Raw genomic sequence first — 25049 nt, 5'->3', positions numbered from 1 at the left:
GGCCCAGAGCTCAAAGCTTAACTCTTTTCTGGCCTCCTTTTATAGGACACATCCTACATTTCAGATTTCTGCCCAGAAGGAATTTCAAAACATCCTCTATTTTTTGTAAGATGACCAAATGTCCTCCTTTTCTAGGACGTGTCCTATGTTTCAACTTTCTGGCCAGGAGAAATGTCAAAATGTCTTCCATTTTAGCAGGGTGACCAGACGTCCTCCTTTATCCAGGACACGGCCTACATTTCCACCCAGGAGCAATTTCAAAACATCCTGGTTTGTTCAGAGTTTGCCTTTGCCAGTCTTTCCTTGAGGCTGAGAGTGTGTGACTTACATGCCTAGTGGGTTTTCTTGCTTTGTTCAGAGAGTCTGCCTTTGGTGACTTGGGTGTGTGCGAGTGTGCGCCTTCAAGAGGTTTTCTTGGGAGGTTTGTTCAGAGAGGGTTTGACTTTGCCTTATTCTGAGGCTGAGAGTGTGTGATTTGCCCAAAGGTTTTCTTGGAAGATTTGTTCAGAGGGGATTTGCCTTCACTTTCTTTTAAGGCTGTGACAAGCCCAGTGGGTTTTTTATGCCCAAAGAAGGGATCAAATCTTGGTTCTCCTCCACTGCTGCTTTCTGCCGCACTTCCTCAGATGCATTTAGTCTCAGAGGTGCTCCAAAATCTCTGTCTTTGAATTCTATTATTATTATTATTATTATTATTATTAACTGAAAGAAAGAAGTTGGCAGCATGAGTTTTCCTAAAGTCTGCTTCCTCAGATGCATTTAGTCTCATCTCCACAATATAAGCATTTATATTACTTTTTTAAAAAAATTAATAATGTTTTTGGCTTTTAGTTGGTTATGTCCTCCATTTTTCTTAAATGTCCTATATTTTGGGGTAAATCTTGTCCTACATTTTGGGGTAAATTTTATACTACATTTTTTCTACATTTTGTCCCGGTTTGGTGGTAGAAAATTATGACAACCGAGCCATGACATGCGGCTCCTTTATCCACTGCAACAGAGGCAGCATAAGCACTCTGGAGAGGCACTGTGACGTCCCTCGTGCGCTGCACCATTTGGACATGGCACATGAGCCATGTCATCGACACGCGCCCCATGTAAATAGCGGTGTGCCAAGATGGCACCCGTGGCTCGCAGTAGGACTCAGGATATAAAAAAAAATAGGGGCCCCAAATGTACTTTCTGCCCCAGGGCCCCTAAAGGCCTAGCTACGGGCCTGTTGCACGTTACCAAAGGCACAGGTGCTTTAGGAAAGTTAAACTACAGCAAAGTTAAAACAACTATAGTTGTCCCTCCATATTCGCTAGGGTTAGGGGAACAAGACCCCCATGAATATGGGAAAACCACAAATAACAAAAACACTGTTTTTACCTGAGAGGACACCTCTCTAGGAATCTCTAGGTCCTCCAGTGCAACTCTGTGGTCAACGTCCAACATACACTGACCACAGAATGGCACTGGAGTAGCTACAAATGGTCTTTCAGTGCAACGTTTAGTTAAAGTTGACCACAGAGTTGCACCGGAGGACCTAGACAGTCCTAGAGAGAACATATTAATGAAATCCGTGAATAATCAAAGCCGCAAATATGGAGGGATGATTGTACTTATTAACTTGCCTGCTGAGAGCTACATAGGCATTTCCCAGAAAATGTAGACTAAGATTTGTTCAAAGATGTAGGACCACCTCAAGATAAAAACCTGAAGATACATCTATTTATATTGCAACGTACTGAAAAAAAAGGAGAAAATCAGGTGAAACTTTTTCCCCCAGCAGAAAATCAAATATATAATTGAACTGCCTTAATGTTAAACACATTTGCTTTAATGTATTCACATACAGATTTATACTGGCATTAGATGAGAGTGTATGTGTTTTTATGCTAACACAAAGAGCCCAATTGAAAGAGGAAGAAAATAGGATGGAGATGATATCAAGCATATAGAAAACACCGTATAGAACCTGAAGAAAGGGATAGCTCAGATTAACTTGGAAATGGTGTAAAATCTGGGCAAAAATTCAGTTCTCATAATTTTTCAGATTCAAACCAAGAGTCCACTAGCAAGATCCATTTCAAAGTGACCCTCACCCTTTCATTAAAAGGCACAACCCCCCCCTCCCCGCAAGAAGCTGTCACTCTTGTATATAATGAGAGGAAACACAAGTGGTAGCCAGTGGTATGAGAAGAGCGTTTTTTGTTTTTTTTTTTGCTCCCTTCATTCACTCTCGCACCAACTGGATAGTGAACATGCAAGACTGCAGTTGTGATGATCTGAGAGCACACTGGATGGCTTATACCGTATCCCCACATGAAAATTGGGTTGCCAGCCACCACACACCAAATAGCTGTTTCATGGGCTGAGGAGAGTAAGGAGAACAGTAAAGAAAATTTGGAAGTAAAGCTATTGGCAAGCCCAGTCCAGCATCAGCTTTGGACATTCTCCATTCTAGGTGGACTTTTTCTGCACTTGTGGACCTGCCTGTCGATGGATGAACATAATTGCAGCCATGCATCTGCCACAGCAAGATTTCTAAACAATTTACCTCTTAAACCAGGAGTGGGTAACGGCAGTAGGGTTCACATCTAATTATCTGAGCCTGGGATCTTCCGGGGACCTCATGGGACTGTCAGAACTACCAAAAACCAAACAAAAATCCAAACTGAAAGTGAATGAAAATCTACTTCAGGTTTTTATGTTGAACAGTGTAGGGTGGACAAAAATCCAAGAATACTTCCTTCTGGAAATTATAACTAATTGTTCAGAGACATTTGTAGTGATTGTCTGCTCATTCACAAATTCCCTTCTCAATCTTCCCTCCTGGATACTTCATTTTAATCCCACTGCTCCAGGATATATTTTGCTCTATAAATATGCCTTTTCAGGCACCCCCGATTCAGTCTCGCTTGAGTTCAGACAGACTCTATCAGTGGCTCACTTGACTCCTCAGCATAGCTGGCCACTCCAAAATCCATAGGCAGCTGCTGAGCCATTTCACTTCACAGTATCCCCTGACTGGAACTCTGCTTCAGGAATCAATACAGTATCACATTCTTAGGGTTGCCATATTCCACTTCTTAAAATACAGGTACCTAATTTGCAGATTATGAAAATATTCTAATTATGCAATCCGCTAATTTACATTCTAATTATGCAAATTCAGCACATTAATGGTTGCATTTTTTAAATTCCACTACGTGCCTTTTTAAAAATTAGAACTGATCTGGCAGACCAATGTTTAAAGTGCTGGTCTTTAAACCAGAGAGATCCAAATCTCTAAGGTGAGCCTATCATAGGGTTTTCTTGACAAGTTGTTGTTGTTGTTGTTGTTATTATTATTATTATTATTATTATTAAGCTTTATTTATAAAGCACTGTACATTTACACAGCGCTGTACATTTACAGTGCTTTATAAATAAAGTTTACTACTACTACTACTAATAATAATAATAATAAAAACTGCCTATGGCATACACTCTATGAAAATAATTAAACATAATACATATTAATACATCTTAACATTCAAACAATAAAATATAGCAGACAACGAATCAAAATAACATTGGATGACAGTCATGTAATGTCTGGGAATGTTTCCCTGAACAGTATTGTCTTTAACTCAGTTTTGAAGCTGGTTAAAGAGGTGATAAACTGTCATGGCCAGCCAAGATCAGCTCTCGGAGGATGAGGAGGAGGATGAGTCTCCTCCAGAGAAAGGGCTGATTGAGGCAACGCCAGGTGCTGTTCCTGCCCTGCCAGGTCCCAGCTGTGAGCCTCCAGCTCCAGAGGAGGAGGTTCAACCAGGTCCTAGTGCCGAAGAGAGGCCTCCTATGGTACCACAGCCTAGTGGGACTCTGGGGACGAAGCTTGCATGCAGGTGCCTTCTTTCAAAGAGAAAACAGCTAAGAGTGCTTGCAGGCGCAGATCACAGAGAATTGCCGAGAGGCAATTAGCCAACCAGCCTCAGGTGGCATGAGGGAGAGTTTCCCTTACTTAAGTGGGAAAGAGACTAATGCTGGTTGCTAGAATTTATTGCATGATCTCTCGGTGTGATTGCTGCTAGCACTAGCTCCTAGTATCTGGATTCTTTGTTACCTTGACCTCAGACCGGACTTCGTTATCTCTTGGCTGTTTTGACCTTGGACTGTTTAACCAACGTTGTTTCTCAGTATCCTGACTTCGGCTTGACTCTTGGAACGGTTGGACTTCTGGAATTCTGAACTCGGCTTGTTTTCTCGAACTGCTCTCAGACTGATTCCTTGCAAGGTCTGCTTTACTTTCACTTCCACCGTGCTAAGGCTCTGTTATCAGCTACTGTCAAGTGTCTGCTGGCAGCATTCCCGGACATAAACCATGTTTGTGGGGGAAGGAGGTTCCAGGTGTGATGGGCAACAAGTGAAAAGGGGCAGATCCGGGACGGAGCAGTGGAAATCCTTGCCTGGGACAGCAGTTCTTAACTACCAAAATGGGCACGAGTGGGAAGGTAAGGAGAAAGAAGTTCTGATAAATAAGTAGGGGCCAGCCCATGCAGGGCTTTAAAAGTCATCAACAGAAGTTTGTAATGAATACAGAAAGGGAGGGGGAGCCAATGGAGGGATGACAATAAAGGAGAAATGTGATCAAAGTGGTGAGCAGACATGATAATGTGTGCAGCTGAATGCTGGAGAGAAATTAAAGGACAGAGGTGAAAAAGAGGAAGCCCCGCCAGAAGGAGGTTACAAAAATCCAGTTGCGAGACCACAAGGGCATGAACTAGAATCTTGGCAGTAGAGACTGAAAGGAACTGTCAGATTGGGGGTTGCTATTACCATCCTGAGGCTAGTCCTAGCAAACCCAATAAATTTTGCTTCTGAGTAAACTTATTTAGGATTGTAGCTCTACTCAAAACCACATCTGCCTTTATTTATTTATAACCCTTTCTTCCTCTCTTCTCCTCCCTCTCCCTGAGGCAGAAATAGAGTTCAACAGGAGAAGGGGAGAGAAGGCGAAAGAGAGACATCCTACTGTCCATCCAAGATTTAAAGCCAGGACTGCTGGAGGCTATCCCTGTGTCTTTGTGTGAATGGTGATTCCCCTTCATTACAGATACATTTGGGCACGCACTCTGGAGTTCTGTTTCTTGGAACCGATACACACAGGCTTGATCCCTGCTTTGAGTTGCCCAAGCCCTCTCGACTGCTATAATTGGGCTAATAAAAATTCCCTTATTAAATCTTGATTATGGGTGCCCTCTCAGGACCTTGGCATTTTTGGTAACACTGTCTTAATGTTTTAGTTGTTGTTTTATTTGCTCTTTTATATTTTTAGGAGTGTAAACATCCCCAATATCTATTGCCAATTAGGAAATAAATAAATAAATAAAACGTGATCCTTCAGGATAATTAGGTTTTAATACTGCTTGATCTATCTGCACAGAATTATCATCTCTGCAACAGAAAGGTCATTGGAACTAAGCAGAAATTGAATTACTGTGTTGACTGCCCATCATTTTGCTCCATGTGTGCCTCATGTTTCCACCATGTGTGCTCCTTTCTTTCTTTCCTTCCTTCCTTCATTTCATTCTTTTAATTGCTTCCTTAGTGTCTGCCAGGTGTGTTCCCATTGATGGAAATGTCATACTCAGATCATCAGTAGAATATACCAACTCCTCTCCATGCAGCTAATGAGGGGCATTTTGGACTTCAGCTCCCAGAATCCCAAACTATTGGCCAACGTGGCCGAAGCTTCTGGGAGCTGAAGTCCAAAATCTCTTAAAGGGCACAGTTTGCAATGAACAGCTGCGTTAGTGGAAGTCCCTCCCCCGCACATGAAGAGCACCTTCATTAAGCATGGCTCTGGAAGCGGAATCCCACTCACTGTGGCAGGGAAGGCGCAACCTGGCGCTCTGAGGGAGGGAGGGAAGGAGGGAGGGGAGAAGCAGTGCTTGCCTCCTGAGGAGTGAAGGAGAGAGCTTAAAAGAGGGAGCCGCATGCGTGGGGGAGGGCTTCTCCCAACTCGACGGCTGATTGGTCGCTGCCTTCTGCAGACCAACAGCCAGCCGCCCTTTCTTGCCTATTAGCGCTTTTGATAGTGCTTCAGAAACTTAGCTGCATAGCTAGCTGCCTTCCCAAAAAATGTGAGAGATGGACAACGGAAATAAAGTGGATAAAAAGAAAACTCATTTGGTGGTGCAGTGGTTAAATGCCTGTACTGCAGCCACTCTCAAATCATAAGGTGGTGAGTTCAATACCAGCCAGGACTCAGGCTCGACTCAGCCTTTCATCCTTCCAAGGACACTAAAATGAGTACCCAGATTGTTGGGGGCAATTAACTTACAGTTATAAACTGCTTAGAGACTGCTTAGGTGGTATGAAGCAGTATATACATGAAGCTGCTGCTATTGCTAATGCTAGAGAAGAGTGCTGAGGGTATCATGGATGGCCAAAAAGACAAACAAATGTCCTAGAACAGATCATCCTGGAAGCCAAGATGACAAAACTGAGGCTTCAAAGATATAGCCCTGTTAGTCTGTAGAATCAGTATGGAATCTTGTAGCACTTTTGAGACTAACTGAAAGGAAGAAAGAAATTGGCAGCATGAATTTTCCTAGACTCAAGTCTACTTCCTCAGATGCTGGAAGCAGACTGAAGTTTAGAAAAACTCTTGCTACCAATTTTTTTCTTTCAATGAGTCTCAAAGGTGCTGCTACAAGATCTCTCCGCATACTAAAACTGAGGCTGTTGTACTTTGTCCACATCAGGAGAAGGCATGACTCATTAGAAAAGGCAATAATGCATGGAAAGGAAAAAGGCAGTAAGAAGAAAGGAAGGCCACACACCAGATTGTTGGACTCACTCAGAGAGTCCACTGGCCTGAGTCTGCAGGACCTAAGCAGAGCCATGGAGGTTAGGGGGTCCTGGAGATGTCTCATCCACAGGGTCATCATGAATCGGGGTTGATTTGAGGGCAGTTGAGATGCAGTGGCTCAAGTGGTTAAGACGCTGACTCTGTTGATTGCAAGACTGGCAGGTTTGCAGTTCAAGGCCCAGATGCTGCATGATGGGGGAGCTCCCATCACTAGTCCCAGCTTCTGCCAACCTAGCCGTTCGAAAGCATGCAAATGCAAGTAGATAAATAGGTACCACTTCTCAGTGGGAAGCTAACAGTGCAGTCATGCTGGCCACATGACCACCAGAGCAGTCCTCCGACAATGCAGGCTCTGTGCTTAGAAACGGAGATGAGCACCGCCCCCTACAGTCAGTTATGGCCAGACATTCATGTCAAGGGACTACCTTTACCTTTTAACAACAACAAACCTGCTATTATCTGTTGACTTATGGTGACCTCATGAAATTCATAGGGTTCTCTTAGGCAAGGAATATTTAAGAGGTTTAGGTGGTGAACATTAAACACAATCTTAATACCCGTTTTTCAAAACGAGTCTTTAAAAAAAACTGATGGAGTGCTTTGACAATTTTAGCACCTTGTCAGTAAGCTGTGAGAAGAAATAGGTTGAAAACCACTGATGTAAGACAGGTAGGCCCATGGGTCATTCTCTCCAGCTGATTCCTTTTCTGCCCACCGCTGGGTTTTTGTGCAGAGTAACCAGATGTCAAAACTGCAAAGGAGAGCAAGGCACTGCAAAATGTAAAATATTTTAAGAAAAGCGTAGGCCATTACAAAATAAAAGCTAAAAACAGTCATATAAATATAAATTCATGCTTCTTAGTCATGCTCAAAATGGAAGACATTTTGGAATTCACCTTGGACAGAAGATTGAAATGTAGAACATGTCTGGAAAATGAGGACATGGAAAAGGAGGACATATGGTTCTTGTGTATGTGTGTGTGTCTTCAAGTTGCCTGTTGACATATGGAGACCCTATGGATTTTACAGGCTTTTCTTAGGCAAGGAATACTCAAGAGGTGATTTTGCCTGTTCCTTTCTCTGTAGTATATACCAAATTCCCCTTGTATCATTGAGGCTATTGTCCCCAGTACTTGGTGTTACCCTGCCATCTGGAAGACTGTTTCCCTCCTGCACGTATTTCAGTTTATACTCCTTCTGACCATAATTGTGAGGCTTCTAGCAAATATGTTCTTTCCAAATAATAAATATGTTCTTTCCAACTGTTGTGAAGTGCAACCCATCTCTTGCCAAATATCCTTCTTTGTTTCATTTTATTTATATCTTTTTTCCAAGCATGGGATCTAAAGCAGCATACAACCTTGTAAAAACACAATACAACTAAAAAACGTTTAGTCCAAAAGTTAGAACTTCTATTAAAAAAACAAGTTAAAGCATAAGCTAAAAGTTGTTTTAAAAACATATTTAAAACACAATAAAATGGAGACTCAACATCCTAATTTTCTTCTGTTGCAACACATTAAAAGCCAAATGAGGAAAGGTTTAAGAAATTGGAAACATTGAGCTTCATGAAGAGAAGACTGAGTGAGTGACATGATTGCACTCTTTAAATATCTAAAGGGCTGTCGCTAAAAGAAAAGTACAGGTTAGTTCTCTGCTGCCTCAGAGGGCAGAACCAAGTCTAATGGTTTAAAGTTACAGGAGGGTAGATTTTAGTTGAACATTAGGAGGCACTTCTTGATAGTAACAGAGGTTTGACAATGGAACCAATTGTCTAGAAAGGTGTTGGGATCTCCTTTTCTGGATGTCTTCAAAGAGGCTGGACAGCTACCTACTGGAGATATTCTAGCTGCATTTCCCACAATGAACTGAAGCTCGGACTCAATGGTGCATGGGGCCCCTACCATGATTCTATGAAATGATAGTGCAGACCATAGTCCAACAAGCCAAATCTTTCTTCATGGCACCATATCAAGTGCCAGTGTTCACTTCTAGTATTCTTCTTCCTGGGCCATGATCCTTCAAATGGGAAGGAGCAATGAAAGAGTAGTCTGCATCTACCTCCCTAGAGCCTTACAGCCCTTTTGCAATGTGTTGAAGTCACACAATATCATTTGTTCCAATGTGGATCAGAAAGAGGAGGAAATGGGCTTGATGAGTTTTGTCTGCTTCTCTGTTCCTTCATGGATCTTTACCCTGGAAAACAGACCACTTCTTGACTCATTTATTTTGTCAGGGCCACACACCACTGCTTCTGTTCATCACAAGGAATTGCCTCCTAGCACCAGACATCTCTTCTTTGTCTGGGCACAGAATCAATGTCACCTCCGTGACTTCACAGATGGGAGGTTCTTATCCATTTCTATGCCTCATAATCATCATTTAAAGGGGAAAACTTGAAATCTATAGTGTAGCTTCAAGCTTGAAACATGGTTCTTGATTGCTTTGCTTCTGTGTGTCTTGTTTTTCCAAGCATCTCCATCCTGTTTTTGGGAATTGTCTCTCTCCCTAGAAGTATCCTCCATGTCTTGTGCTTCCAGGAGAGTCTGTTCCATTCCTTCCAAAAAAAAGCACCATCCTCCCTGATAAGTTGAAGTGTGATACACAAGCCTTAATCTGCTGCAGCTCCTCTTCTAATGAAGTAACCAGCTTGCACTTGCTGTAGGTACAGCCCGGCAAATCCTCTAGCAAGAAAACAAACACAGCACAGATGTTGCAAGTCCTTGCTACACTCAAGCAGCTGCTATCTCAGTTTCTGGAGTTCAACAAACATAAAAAGGAAAACTCATTTTTGTGGACACTGAGGAGGTTATCTAGACAGCTGTGCCACTACATATATAGGATGACAAACACTGATGGTAACTGAGTTATTATGGTGACTTGTAACATCTGTTGTGTGCTTCAGCAGACACCTCATTCCTGTTTTGTGGTGCAGGAATATAACCCTATTCTTTTCACATTATTGCTGCCTCTTGCAAAAAATCCTTGCAAGGATACTCCTGAACAGATTAGTTCCTGCTATTGCAGAAGAACTTCTCCCTGAAAGCCAATGCGGCTTTAGAGCTAATAGGAGCACTACAGATATGGTATTTGCCCTTAGACAACTGCAAGAGAAATGTAGAGAGCAGAACAAAGGACTCTGTAACATTTGTCGACCTCACCAAAGCCTTCGACACTGTAGTAGAAAAGGTCTGTGGCAGATCCTGGAACGACTAGGATGCCCCCCCAAATTCCTCAAAATGATCATCCTGCTACATGAAGGCCAGCAAGGTCAAGTCAGATATGGCGATACTCTCTCGGAGCCCTTTCTAATCACTAATGGTGTAAAACAAAGTTGTGTTCTTGCTCCAATCCTATTTACAATCTTCTTCAGCATGATGCTCCAAATGGCTATGGCAGATCTCAAAGAAGAAGACGGCATTTATGTATGCTACCATACTGATGGTAGCCTGTTTAACTTAAGCCGCCTGAGGGCCCGCACTAAGACTCTAAACTGTCTAGTCCGTGAGCTGCTTTTTGCTGACGATGTTGCCCTTGTTGCCCATATGGAAGCAGCTCTGCAGTGCCTAACATCTTGTTTTGCAACAGCTGCAGAGCTCTTTGTACTGGAAGTCAGTCTGAAGAAAATGGAAGTTCTCTACCAGCCAGCACCTCAGGAAGAACTCTACCATCCCCACATCATTGTAGGCACATCTGTGCTTAAGTCTGTCCAGCAGTTCACCTACCTGGGAAGCATCATTTCCTCAGACACCAAGATTGATAAAGAGATCAAGCACAGACCGGCAAAGGCATATAGTGCATTTGGAAGGCTTCACAAAAGAGTCTGGAGTAACAAACACTTGAGGCGAAGCACAAAAATCAGTGTGTATAGAGCCATTGTACTGTCTATTCTCCTCTATGGGTCTGAAACATGGGTCACCTATCGCCAACACCTACGATTCCTTGAACGCTTTCATCAGCACTGTTTATGCACAATTCTAAATATACACTGGACTGACTATGTAACTAATGTTGCTATCCTTGAGCAAGCAGGGATCACCAGCATTGAGGCCATGCTATTGATGACGCAGCTGCGCTGGGCAGGACACAGTTCTAGGATGAAGGACCATCGCCTCCCAAAAATAGTATTCTATGGTGAACTTGCCACAGGTCAGCGTAAGAGGGGCGCCCCAAAGAAGAGATACAAGCACTCCCTGAAACAACATCTCAGGCTTGGCCAGATAGATCACCAACAATGGTTCTCCCTGGCCTCACATCGGGAGGCATGGAGATACACTATCCACGATGCTGCAGCCTTTTTTGAAAGCTCACGCTGAACGAGTCTGGAAGTGAAATGACAACGCAGAAAGAACCACAACCCAGAAACATCACCCAAGGAGACTTTCTGCTGTGCTTAGAAATCTATAGTGAAATATAGAATGTGAAAAGCCATTTTAGAAGCTATTAAAAAAGGCATTTGCTCAGACTGTATACAAGAAAAGGAATGTAGATTAGGGCCCCATCAAGGATGCAGGGTTGCAGGAATGTTTACAGAACAAAATGGCCCTTTGCACTACCAAGGCTTCATTTGGTTCCTGGTCTCCTCTAAAGAGCCATAATAAATCAGAGAAAAGAAGAGCAGCATCCCTGGCAGGGGAAGGGGGGCAAATTAACACATAGGTGATAAGAAGAAAGAATGTAACCAAATGTGCCATAAGTATATTTTAATGTATTCATGTATCTTTGTTCTGATTGCAAGAAAGTTCTATATGTTTAAACTTTGAAACAATCAATAGAATGTATGGAAGAGGCTTCTTTGTTTGAACCCCTATAAAACCTGCCATTTTACTCAAAATGAGGTCCCAAAATCTTTTTCTTTTTCTGTCTTATTCTATTTCCTTTTCGGAACAGCCGGCTTAAAATAAACTCTGAATTCTCAGCGATATCCTGGGTCCTTTTGCCTACTTCACGCTGTCAAGCCAGGGATTTCATGAGGGAATTCCTGGCTGAACCCATCATCCACAACACCCTCAGTGGTGGAATAACAAGTTCCGGATGATATACACTCGTCCCTCTGCATTTGCAACTTTCACTTTTGTGGATTTGAGTATTCACGGATTTTATTTAAATGTTCTCTCTAGGAATATCTAAGTCCTCCAGCACAACTCTATGGTCAACTTTAACCAAATGTCACACTGAAAGACCTAGAGATTCATAGAGAGAACACTCCACTCGGCATTTGTAGCTCCTCCAGCGCAATTCTATGGTCAGTGTCTGGCAGATGTTACCACAGAGTTGCGCTGGAGGACCCAGAGATTCCTAGAGAGGTGTTCTCTCAGGTAAAAACATGTTTTTGTTATTTGCAATTTTTTCATATTCTCGGGGGGTCCTGTGCCCCTAATCCCAGCGAATGTGGAGGGAGGAGTATAGTTAGTCTCAAAGGTGCTACAAGATCTCTCTATGCACACTGATGCTATATAATGGTGAATTCATAACAAATGACCGCTCATAATTTCAACTGCTGCCACACACAACTCAGGCAGCTTGGTGAGTCATTCCTGGGCCAGAGGTGCTCAGCCCAGTGGACTTTGTAGGGCCCTTGTAAGAGGGCAAATGGGAGGCCTCAGCCTTAAGCTCCCAGCCCCAAAGGCAGCCTGTGAATGTAAAGAAGCCTCAAGGCCCACCACTGGGGCACCAAAGAAATGCAAAGACTTTGTGTTCAAGGCATCCAAACTGTAGATTTAGGCCCAAAACACACTGCAGAAATTATCCAGTGTGAGACCACTTTAACTGCCCTGGCTCAGTCCTCGGGAGTTCTGGGAATTGTAGTTTCTTGTGGCACCAGAATTCCCTGACAGAGAAGGCTAAATGCCCCACAAAACTAGTTCCCAATATTCCCTAGCATTGAGCCAGGGCAGTTAAAGCAGTCTCAAACTGAATTATTCCTGCAGTGTGTTTTGGACCTTAATGACTGAATGTGTGAATACACACTGAGAAAAAAATCAGCCTAAAACCGCATTGGCCTTTTTAGCTGCTGCATTGCACTGTTGATTGACTCAAGTTCAACTCGTGTCAACAATGTGATGCGGCAGCTAACAAGGCCAATGCGGTTTTAGGCTGCATCAATAGAAGTATAGCATCTAGATCAAGGGAAGTAATAGTGCCACTCTATTCTGCTCTGGTCAGGCCCCACCTGGAAGACTGTCCAGTTCTGGGCCCCACAATTCAAAAGGGATGCAGTTGTAAGGCCTCCCTTGTGAGTGTAAAGGAGCCTCAAGGGAGGGCCACCCTTTTGAGTGAGGCGCCTCAGAAGCCGCCCTTCTTCCCTTGAGCCTGCGGGGCTCTCCAGGCCTGCTTCAGCCCGGCGCCTGCGGCCTGTTCTTGCTGCTCCCTTCTGGAAACTTCTGGCTCCTCTTGCCTTCGGTCCGTCTGCCGGCAGAGGCGCTGTGGAGGCCGTTTGACGGAGGAGGAGGGGAAGCAGCAGCAGCAGCAGCCGCCGCCTCTGGCTCCTGAGGGCGGAAGAGGGCCTTCTGCGTCTCCGAGGAGCAGTGCCTTCTTCCTCGCTTGCTGGGGGTGGCTCTGAGGGCCTGAGAGGGCGAAGGAGGGAGGTCGCCATGACCGCCGAGGAAGGGAAGGCCGAGGAGATGAGCGCCGCCGCCGCCGCCGCCAGCGCGCCGGAGGGGGAGGGCGGGGTGGACATCGCCCCCAAGAAGGACGGGGGGGTCCTCAAGGTACACTCCAGGCAGGGAGGGAGGGCAGGGCAGGGCGCTGGGCCGTTTGGACGAGGGAGATGGGGAGAGCGAGGGCCCATTGCTCAGAGGTGGAGGAATAATAGTATTAGGGGCCCAGGGCTGTAAGCGGGCTTTGTAGTCACTCTCGCCATCATGGTGGGCCTGGGCTGCAGAAATCATCTGGTTTAACTGCCTGCCCCCCCCGGCTGAAGGCTATGGGATTGTGGGCCTTCTGGGCCCCACAACAAACTCCCAATGCCCACAATCTCATAGCCTTCAGCCGGGGGGGGGGCAGGCAGTTAAACCAGATCCTTTCCATATTAGTGCCAGGCTTGAGCCCTAGTAGGTTGCAGCGCAGCCCTCTTTATACCGCTGCTATTCCACTCTGACTGCCCCCCGTTGCATTCTGGGGTTTGTAGTCCAGTGAGGCCTAAGAGCTCTGGCTGAGGAGTCCAAACGCCTCTTCCTTAAACTCCAAATTCCAGAATGCCACAGGAGGCAGCCAGAGCAGCCACAGTCGAAGAGCAGTGTTCTTATATAGCATGATGTTTTATCTGTATTTTAGCAGAAGGAGGGAGGGCGAGGGGATTGGGGTCATGTGACTACTCTTTTTAAATGTTGTATTGGGCTGTTTTTACCCGCCTAGATCCTCAGAAGAGAAAGGCAGGATATAAATAAATATTGTATTGTTGTTGTTGTTATTATTATTATTATTATTATTAGAGTGTAGCGTAGTGTGCAATCTCCCTAGTGAGATCTTGTAGCACCTTTGAGATTGACTGAAAGAAATAAATTGGCAGCATGCGCTTTTCTAGAGTTCAGTCTACTTCCTCAGATGCAGTCGGAGATAATATTAATGATAATAATAATAATAATAATAATAATGTAGAGAGATCTTGGAACATCTTTGAGACTGACTATAAGACAAATTTGCAGCATGAGCAGAAAGCTCACGAGTTCAGTCTAGAGTTCAGTCTGATTCCTCAGATGCATTTCCTACACTTCAGTCTACTTCCTCAGTCATATTGGTCAATAGTCTGGGATTCTGGGAGCTGAAGTCCAAAATCTCTTAAGAGTACAGTTTGGGGACCACTGTGCTATGGCCTGGGTGAGCTTTTTCAAAGCCCTACAAGCCAGCATGGCATAGTGGTTTGAGTGTTGGACTGTGACTCTCGAGACCAAGATTCAGTTTTCAGATCAACCATGGAAACCCATTGCGCCACCTTGGGCAAGTCACACTCGCTCAGCCTCCTAGCAAACCTCTGAACAAATCCTGCCAAGAAAACCTAATGATAGGTTCCCTTTAGGGTCACCATAAGTTGGAAACAACTTGAAGACACACAACAAAGAAAACAGTACAGCAATTAATTTCTAGAGGAGTCTGATGCTCACCTTAAATTGGCACAGGAATGTATTACCTATAAAGGAATTACATGCAGAACAGGTTGGAGGGGTTAAGTTTCTTGGTGTGACACATGGTATAGTAAGAAATAAGTCTATAAAAGCAGTCTGAGGTCTATGCTTCTTTAAACCCTACAAAATTCATGAGGTCACTATAAGTTGACAGGCAACATGAAGGCGCATACATGTGCACAAGTAGTTATCAGGTTACTTCATCTATTACTACCTTAGCTCTTGTCATTACTGTTTCTTTTGAGGGAGAAGAGTCCTGTCTTTTCTCTTTATGGTGGAACCTTCGATAAGCGGAAATGATTATTTATGTATGTACACATGTGCAACAGGTCACAAAGAGGTGCATTTGGTGATAGTACAGAGATAATGCCATTTAGAGTATTGGAGCTACTTTGAAATTAATAAAAATAAGAAAAATATGTACAAACTTTTGAAAGGATATTACTCTTAATAGTTCTGTATTGCAAATTAAAAATGCAAATTACTTACTTATCCTAGTATTATAAATATTGCACATACAGGAGTTCAAGTTGGCTTGTTTCTGAATTGCAATTTGGTTGGTTTCATTTTCAGATTTTTTTAAAAAAATAAAAGACTACATAGAATAAAAATTGAATGTGACACTAAAAAAGAAACAAAGAATTGCTTTTAATAATGATGATGATCTCCGTCTGGGCATGGACAGGGGAAGCGTGTCCCTGTTAGTGCTCTTGGACATCTCAGCGGCTTTCGATACCATAGACCATGGTATCCTTCTGGAGCGCCTGGTAGAGGTGAGAATCGGGGGCACTGCACTCCAGTGGTTCCGATCCTATCTCTCTGGGAGGTTCCAGATGGTGCAGCTGGGAGACGTATGCTCCGATAAGAGGGCCCTTACATCTGGGGTCCCTCAAGGAGCCATTCTGTCCCCCATGCTATTTAACATTTACATGAAACCGCTGGGAGAGATCATCCGGAGACATGGGACGCGGGGTTATCAGTACGCTGATGACACCCAAATAGTCTTCTCTATGCCTCCGACTGATGCAGTGACCGGGGATGGCATCTCTCCTCTTGTGGCCTGCTTGGAGTCGGTAATGGGCTGGATGAGGGAAAACAGACTCAGCCTGAATCCAGAGAAAATGGAAGTACTTGTGATAGGCTCTCCTGGTCCAGGGGCGGCGGTAATTCCACCTGTCCTGAACGGGGTCACGTTCCCCGTGAAGGACTCGTCGCTCCACCTTACATCTCAAGTGGATGCGACAGTCAGGAGCACCTGTTATCAGCTTCGGCGGATACGCCAGCTGCGTCCTTACCTGGGCCGGAGGGACCTTGAAACTGTTGTACACGCTCTGGTAACCTCTCGCTTGGACTTCTGCAATGCGCTCTACATGGGGCAACCCTTGTATCACACCCGGAAGCTGCAATTAGTGCAGAATATGGCAGCTCGACTGGTCACTAATACATCTAGGGCCAGTCATATAACTCCAGTGCTTAAAGATCTGCACTGGCTGCCTATTCGCTTCCGGGTGCAATACAAGGTGTTGGTCGTTACCTATAAAGCCCTAAATGGCTTGGGCCCAGGGTATCTGATGGACCGCCTCTCCCCATATAATCTGCCCCGCACCCTCAGATCATCGGGGCAGCAACTTCTAAGAGTTCCGGAGGCTAGATTAGCTTCTACCTCTAGGAGGGCCTTTACGGTCTCGGCCCCCAGCCTCTGGAACTCGCTGCCAATGGAGCTCTGCGCAGCCACCTCCCTACCCCAATTTAAGAAGGGGTTAAAAACTTATTTATTCAAACAAGCCTATCCCTGAATATTTCCCCCTGAATATGTACTCTCCTCCCCCCTTCCCTCTGCCAGTATCAGACTGGCATGAGGCTGTAATATTTTTAATATGTTAGGTCTTATTGTGATACGGTTTTAATATATTGTATTTGTTTGGATGTATGTATGTTGTATTGTTGACCTTGTTGTACACCGCCCTGATTGAAGAAGGGCGGTATAAAAATAAAACTTTTATTTATTATTATTATTTAATAATAGTGAGTAACATCCTCATTCTGCTGGGCCCCCTTGTCCAGCTGCTTCCTCCCGAGCTCTTCACACTCATCTCGTCCCTCATATCCATGCAAGCAGTGTCCATTTCAGGCCAATGATTTCCCACAGCAGGTCCCCCTTCCCACTCTGGGCAGGCGGACGCCATGTTAGGAGACCAGAGGGAGGATTCCCGCCAAAATGCTCAGACCCGCCAGTCAGCTGGGGAACACCAAGGCTGCTCAGCACAAGAGGGCAATGGCGCTAACAGACCAAGGACCTGAGAACCTTTGTCGTCCCCTCCTTTGTCCCGCTCCTCCCTCGAATCTACCCCATCAAAGTGCGGGAAGTTCATTCCAAGGTAGGCCAAAAACTAGGACTCTCACCAAAAAAGGCGGGAAACATGCCTTGGACTCCTTTAAACATAGCACAAATGAAAAGACCAACAGATCTGCAACCCCTTCTGGCCGTAAGATCCAATCAAAGAGAGCTAGACGTGCCCATTCCCCCCACTCCTCGGAGGAGGAAGAGGGCTCAGATGATACTTGTGAATGCAAAGAGGGCGAACTCTCTGGGGAAGTGGAGGACAAAGCAATAACAACACCATCCTTTAGCAGACTGACCCCCCCCCCCCCCCCGGACAATTTTCAGATCTTGTTTTAAAAGGCAGTTAAAGCTCTTGATTTGGCTGGGAGTACAAATCCTGCCCCCAGGCGGAGGACTGTGACATTCCTCAAGGAAAAGGAGAATCTCTTCCCAAGCCTGGTCCTTCCTCCATTAACGTGCCATTCCCCGCTGACTTCATTAAAGTAGTCAGAGATTCATAACATTCAAAAACTTTTACTCACTCCAACCTGCAGTGTCCAGACTCCCCTTGTGGACGCACTGGTCACTGCTCTGGTCACTTTGGCCATATATTCTAAAGCAGGTGAGGACTCACTAAAAAAAAACCCAGAAGATAAGAGGGCTGACTCGGGTCTAAAAAGGTCTTTTGAAGCCTCATTAACATCAATCAGAGTTGCATCAGCAATATCCATCTTATCCAAAGCTGCCTTTATCTGGGCCAAGGACCTCATCCAGGAGGTGTCCTGAGGCAATACCAAATTACGCCAGGGCATCAACAAGCTACTCAAGGTCCTTGCCTTTTCATCTGACATGTCTTTAGACATCATCCCACTCAGTGCCAGGGCTCAGTGAGCTTCAATACCTGTAAGGAGACAAATATGGTTAAAAAATTGGCAAATTGATCCTAGGTCAAAACAAAACCTTACCATGCCACCATTCGGAGGAGAAAAGCTCTTCGGCGAAGTCCTCGGTCTGGTCCTTGATAGAGACAAAGGACAAGAAAAAAGCCATCCCTTCCCTACCCAGAAGGGATAGTTAGCTCTTTCTCGCCTTTTTTATTCTCAGGTACAAATGAGGCTCTGTCCACTTCTCCTCCTCGTTGTCCCCAAGGCCTCGGTGCAGCTCTGACTGCCGTCTGGAGGAGCGTCCTTTCCCCCAACCACTGTGACGGTTCCCGGTCTCTCCCCATGCTGCCCTTTGCGCGTGCCACTCCATCCCTCCTCCACACACATGCCAGTCTTTGTCTCCATGGGATATGGAACTGCGTGTGCAGGACAAAGCATGTATGCGTGTAGGGAAGGAGCATAGTAGATGGTGGGGAGAAGCTGACCTGAAAACATTGTTGGGGGGTGGCTCTTTAAATTGTTCACTTTTCTTTTCCCTTTTTCCTTAAGGGACTTGTGGGGTTTTCCTCAGAGGAAGTGAATCAGAGACTTGCCTCTGGAAGGAGCTAGTAGCCAGGAGCTCTACATAACTATAGGCCCAGTGACTTGAACTCAGTGACAGAGCTTGGGGACAAAGGCCAAGTTTAGCAGAGGAAGCCCACAGTCTTGTTTCAGTGTCTCTTTAAGACTTTTCAGTATGGACTCTGAAGGCCCTGCTGCAGTCACCTGCAACACTTGTGGGATATTTGTCTTCTGCCTACAGATGCAGGGAACTTCACCTGCACTAAGTGCAAGTTGGTAGCCCTGTTAGAAGAGAACGTACAGCAGCTGGAGGCCCAGGTAGCTACACTTCAACATCATAGGGAGCAAGAGGTTTTCCTGACTAGAACAGACCAGACGGTCTTGGACAGGAAACACACAGAGGAAGTTGCTGGGGAGAAGGAGGTCACACAACAGAAGTAGATAGTTGGAAGAATGTCACACACAGAAGTAGGGAAACCAGGGAACGTTCTGTTAGCTTGCAGCTACAGAATAGATTTCATTCTCTCTCTACTATCAAGGATGATGAGGAACAGCAGCAGAGAAAGAGACTATGTGTGAAAGGGATCTAGGAGTCCAAGTAGACCACAAGTTGAACATGAGTCAACATTGCAATGCGGCAGCTAACAAGGCCAATGCGATTTTAGGTTGCATCAATAGAAGTATAGTGTCTAGAACAAGGGAAGTAATAGCGCCACTCTATTCTGCTTTGGTCAGGCCTCATCTGGAATATTGTGTCCATTTCTGGGCACCACAATTCAAAAAGGACATTGAGAAACTGGAGCGTGTCCAAAGGAAGGCGACTAAAATGGTGAAGGGTCTGGAAACCATGTCCTATGAGGAATGACTTAGGGAGCTGGGGATGTTTAGCCTGGAAAAGAGAAGGTTAAGAGGTGATATGTTTAAATACTTGAAGGAATGTCATGTTCAGTAGGGAGCAAGCTTGTTTTCTGCTGCTCCAGACTAGAATGGAGAGACTAGAATGAGGAATGATGGATGCAAACTGCAGGAAAAGAGATTCCACCTCAACATTAGGAGGAACTTCCTGACAGTAAGGGCTGTTTGACAGTGGATCACACTCCCTCAGATGTAGTGGAGTCTCCTTCCTTAGAGGTCTTCAAACAGAGGCTGGATGGCCATCTGTCGAGGATGCTATGAGATTTCCTGCATGGCAGGGGGTTGGACTGGATGGCCCTTGTGGTTTCTTCCAACTCTACGATTCTATGATTCTATACTGGTAGCTGAAATCCAAAAGTCAGGTTGGAAAAAGGCTGCTTAAGTGTGGCCATGGAGTGTCTCTTTTGCTTTCCATGTGTTTACTCACATTCTGTAAGGGAACAAACACCTGCTGGGTTAAGGGGGGGAATTTCTGAGTGGTCACTGAAAAATAGCCTCAGTGAAAATGATCAACCTTATAAGATATTCATTGGCTGCATCCACACTGGAGAAATAATCCAGGTTGATACCACTTTAACTACCATGGCTCAATGCTATGGAATTTTAGGATTTGTTGTTCGTTGTAGCACCAGAGCTCTCTTGACACAAAGCCACATTTTACAAAATACAGTTCCCAGAATTCCTTAGCATTGACACATGGCGGTTAAAGTGGTCTGCACCTGGATTACTTCTAAAGTGCAGATACTGCCATTGTTAGTAATGTTTGTAGAGGAATACAAACATTATTTACTTGATTTGTGGATTTATTTGATTTGAAAATGGACCTGTCATTGTAGTCTAAATGTATCACTATTCAGAGAACTGTAGGTTGGATACAGCTGAACTGAAACCATGAAATAGCTACCATTATCTTTTTCTACCTATAATCTTGCCAGACTGCACTTGCTATGTCCTCTGCATTTTACACTGCTCTTACAGGTGTTGTTAGCACAATAAAGACTGTAAGTGATTGCAAGATAATGTTTAAAATGGATACTGACACAATCAAACTGCATGGGAAGTAGCCAAAGCAGAAGTTTAATCACAGTTAATTGGAAACAGATAAATATACCAATGAAATTATTGTTGTTCTTAAAGAGCAGGAATTGTAAGCATGAACTGTATATTACATTGAAGAAAAGCAAAGTGTAGCTCTTGATATATTTTTTTCTCTTCTCTTTGACAAACCTGACTTTCCTTCTCAAGGCAGTGTAGTTTCCTAGTTACAGAAAATTCAGATAAATCTTGCTTTGTTCTCTCCTTCTCACAGGTTATCAAGAAAGAAGGTACAGGAACAGAATCTCCAATGATAGGTGATAAGGTGACTGTTCACTATACAGGGTGGCTTTTAGATGGCACAAAGTTTGACTCAAGCCGGGACAGAAAGGACAAGTTCTCATTTGACTTCGGCAAAGGTAGTGTGTTTTGTGCTTGGTATGCAGGAACATGATCTCTTAATAGTTTTTTTTTAATGATGGATGACACTGTTCATATTTAACAATGATTCTCTTCTTCACTTGCAGTGTTACTATTCCTTGTGCTGCACTTTTTCACAGTGAATTCTTTTTTCATTATGAAACAGATTTTAATTAGTGTCATGGGTTCCACAAATAATGTAGAACAGATGCAACAATAGCTCTCAGAAGTGCACTTGCACCATTGTGGTTTGTTATGAGGACTTGGAACACTATTTTCTTACTCATTGCTCTGTTTGGCATAAACAGACAAAGACAATTCATTATGAATTGTTGGAGCAAACTATATATTGCATATAAGCACATGTATTGTACTGACACTTCAGTGCTCTTTAACATTTTTGGTTGTGATCCAAAGAGAAAAATACAGAAGAGGGATTAAACAACATTTCACCAATGTGTCAGTTATAAATAGAACCCAAAATCTAAAATCAGAAAAGATTATGATCATGGAGCTGGCTAATTTCTTTTTGTTATCCACTTGTTTCTCCCATTTCCTATCTCTTTTAACTTTGCCAAATAGATGTAGCAGTCTTACATGCATTTTTGCCAAAACTGCATATGCAATAAATCAGTGGTTCCCAACCTTCCTAATGCCATGACCCTTTAATACAGTTCACATGTTGTGGTAACCCCCAACCATAAAATTATTATTTTTTGTTTTTGCTACTTCATAACTGTAATTTTGCTACTGTTATGAATCGTAATGTAAATATCTGATATGTAGGATGTATACATTTTCTGAATGCGAGCGTGCATTTTTTGGCCTGTAGGGAAACTACTTTTTTTAAAAAATAAAATAAAAAATAATAAAAGTATTTCAAAATGAATTTGGCCCATGGGTTGCCACTTCTCTCTGGACCACTGACGTAAATGGTTTAAGACTAGTTTGCTAATTCCTTCTTTAGTCCCACAGGCAGCCTAGTTCTGCACATAGAGAAGCAGAAATAAGTTCACTTGGCAGTGAATGAGTTTTGTTGGTGTTGGTGTTGAGTGCCTTCAAGTCCTTTCTTGACTTATGGCAACCCTGAGGTGAATCCATCATGGAGTTTTCTTGGCAAGATTTGTTGAGGGGGTTTGCCATGGCTTTCCCCAGAGGCTGAGTGTGATTTGCCCAGGGTCACCCAGTGGGTTTCCATGGCTAAGCAGGGATTTGAGCCCAGTGTTCAATGCCCAGTGCTTTTGAAAAGACATTTAATGTGTCGTCGTTGTTGTGTGTCTGGCTTCAAGTCCTTTCTGAGTTATGGTGACCCTAAAGTGGTGTGAACTTATCACAGGGGTTTCTTGGCAAGATTTGTTCAGAGGGGGTTTGCCATGGCCTGCCCCTGAGGCTGAGAGAGTGTGCTCTCTGGTGAATTCTGATGTCTGGCTGCCCCCCAAGGCACAGTTCCCTGGGAGTGGAAGCATCTGGAGTCCTTGGGGTCCGAGGAAACAGAAAGCCCCACAAATGGGTGGGTTGGCAGTTGGGCAAGAAAAAGATAAGGGAGAAAAGGCAAAAGAAAGCAACAGAAGGCGCCCCCCAAAGGAAGGAACAATGGTTCAGAAGGGGAGGGAGAGAGAAGCAGGGTAGCCAGGCATCCTCCTTTTCCAGGACACATCCTACACTCCAGTCTCCTGTCCAGGAAGAATTCCAAACTGTCCTCCATTATGAACAGGACTAAGAAGCAGGGATTTATATTTATAGGAGTGTCTTTAGCTGTTGCTTGGTCATGTCCTCCATTCTTCCTCAAAGCCCACTATTTCGGGGTGCCTTGTCCTCCATTGCAGTGAGGAAGACCTCTAGTCACCCTGGAGGAGAAGAGAGAAGAAAGAGAGAGCAGAAGACACCCCCCCCCCAAATATAGGGAAGGTTGTTCAAAAAGACAGGGAAGGAGTGATGAAAGAAGGGGAGGTCGGGAAGGAGGAGGAGAAGGCACCCCCTCAGGAACTAACGGTAGTTCAAAGTGGAGGGTTGGAAGGAAGGAGGGAGGGAGGGAGAAGGAAGGAGAGTGTGGCGAAAGGGCAGGCTGAGAAGGAACAGGAGGAGGGTTAGGGAAGGGAGACATAGAGAGAGGAGGAGAAGGTGCTTCCCTTGCACCATGTGTGGCTGCTCGCGCGCTCTCAGTAGAAAGGAGGAGGAAGAGGAGGAATGGTTAGAAGGGGGAGGAGGCAGAGGTGCGTGAGAGAGAGAGGGAAGGAGAAAGAGAGAGGGAAGGAGAAAGAGAGAGAGACAAGGAGCCGGGGGCAGCCTCGTCATCCACCCCCACCCCCGATTTTGTGGCTGGGGGAAGCTGTGGTAGAGCCACGTTTTGTTTTATGGCTGGAGAGAAAAGGATGGGGAGGAAGGAAGGAAGGAAGGAAGGAGGTGGGTGGGATGCTGGGTGTGAGGAGCCCAAGGGGGAGGAGGAAGAGAGGAGCCGGAGTATCTGTCTGGAATTAATTCAGGCCATTAAGAGTGTGTATGTTCTGGAGACGGATAGAGAAGTAGTGTCTCTGTTGCTAAGACCGTCGGAAATATGTGTTTTCCGATGGTCTTAGGCGACGCCTGAAAAAGGGTCGTTCGACCCCCAAAGGGGTCGCGACCCACAGGTTGGGAACCACTGCAATAAATGAAAAGCACTTTTCTTCTAGAAAAAGTGGGGTACATATATGTTTGGGTTCAAACCTTTTCTCAAATGTAGCAGATGTTATTAATCCATCTCATAGTAGCCAATAGGATCTTATCTTTCCATCAGGTGCTGTAGACAGTTTAGCCACTTGTATGTTTTAATACATTTGAAAGATGAACTTTCACTAGATGATCAAAGGCCTTATCAGAATCAAAAGCCATTACTGCTTAGTGTCATATATTAGGCCTTTTACACTAGGTGATAATGATTGTTCACCTAACCTTGTCCAATATGCGTCTTTCAGGGATAAATATGTTTTGGTCACTCATCACATGACTATCTCTCCACTGAATAAGTTGTACTGTCAGTTTACTGAAAATCTTAGCACCTTTATTAAGGAGAAGATTGTTTTCTCTTCTTCCTGACAAACCTGTCTTTCTTTCTTAAGAATGCGTATATCTGGTATCCTCCCCAGGTGTTGAAACCCAAATCATTCAATCTTTTTGCCATGTGCCTTGGAGATTTCTTCTGAATTGATTTTATTAAATAGTTTCAGTCAGTGATGACAGAGAGGATGAAGCTCGCATGGCCATCCCACTCCTCCTTGCCTGATATGCGGCTAACTTGCATGTGTTTTCAGTGCCTGAAGAGAGCTGAAAAACAATGTTCTGTTCTAGAACTTCAGCACCTATAACTTCAACTTGCAGTTTTTCTTCTTTTAAGTGTTTGTTATCAATTATGTTCTTTTAAATATTGCTTTGCTTCAGATGGTAAACGTGACTCTTATATTCATTTAAAAAAAACTTAGTTGACAAATGTAGGAGACAGAATTTTATCATGCCTTAGAATTCTAGTAAGGATACTAAAACTAAGCCTATTTTGAAGACTGTCCAGGCCCTTAGTTCACTTTTTGTGATACGGTTTTCAAGTTGAATGTTCAGCATCTTTGCCTTCTTGTCTAGCAAAAGTATGTGAATAATGGGTATTGAAACTAGTGACAATAATGTCTCATTCATGTTTAATTTTAGTAATTTGGCCAAATTGTGTTTGTTTGATTTGGTTGTTTTTAGGTGAAGTTATCAAAGCTTGGGACATAGCTGTGGGAACGATGAAAATTGGGGAACTTTGTCAAATTACCTGTAAACCAGAATATGCCTATGGCTCTGCTGGCAGCCCTCCTAAGATACCTCCCAATGCCACACTGATTTTTGAGGTAAGTTCAGGATAATATTTATTACATCCACAGCAGCAGGGCAACCCTGCATATTGACAAAGCTAAACAATTTGTGCCAGACAC

The 25049-nt window shown here is 44.2% G+C and overlaps 1 protein-coding gene across 1 annotated transcript in view; it reads left to right on the top strand.

The window, feature by feature from the left end:
* The first annotated feature begins 13299 nt into the window (after positions 1-13299).
* FKBP4 (FKBP prolyl isomerase 4) overlaps positions 13300-25049 on the top strand; it is a 53955-nt gene continuing 42205 nt past the window's right edge. The window contains exons 1-3 of the mRNA XM_089500192.1: positions 13300-13554; positions 20960-21104; positions 24823-24965. Coding sequence (XP_089356318.1) covers positions 13438-13554; positions 20960-21104; positions 24823-24965 — 405 coding nt within the window. The 5' untranslated portion in view covers positions 13300-13437. The remainder of the gene's footprint in view (positions 13555-20959; positions 21105-24822; positions 24966-25049) is intronic.

Source organism: Sceloporus occidentalis, unplaced genomic scaffold (assembly GCF_023333645.1).
Source record: "Sceloporus occidentalis isolate IW3139 unplaced genomic scaffold, rSceOcc1.0.p SCAF_150, whole genome shotgun sequence".
In the NCBI taxonomy this organism is placed as follows: Eukaryota; Metazoa; Chordata; class Lepidosauria; order Squamata; family Phrynosomatidae; genus Sceloporus; species Sceloporus occidentalis.
Note: the sequence above shows the minus strand (reverse complement) of the source record. Positions and strands in the feature narration are given on the sequence as shown.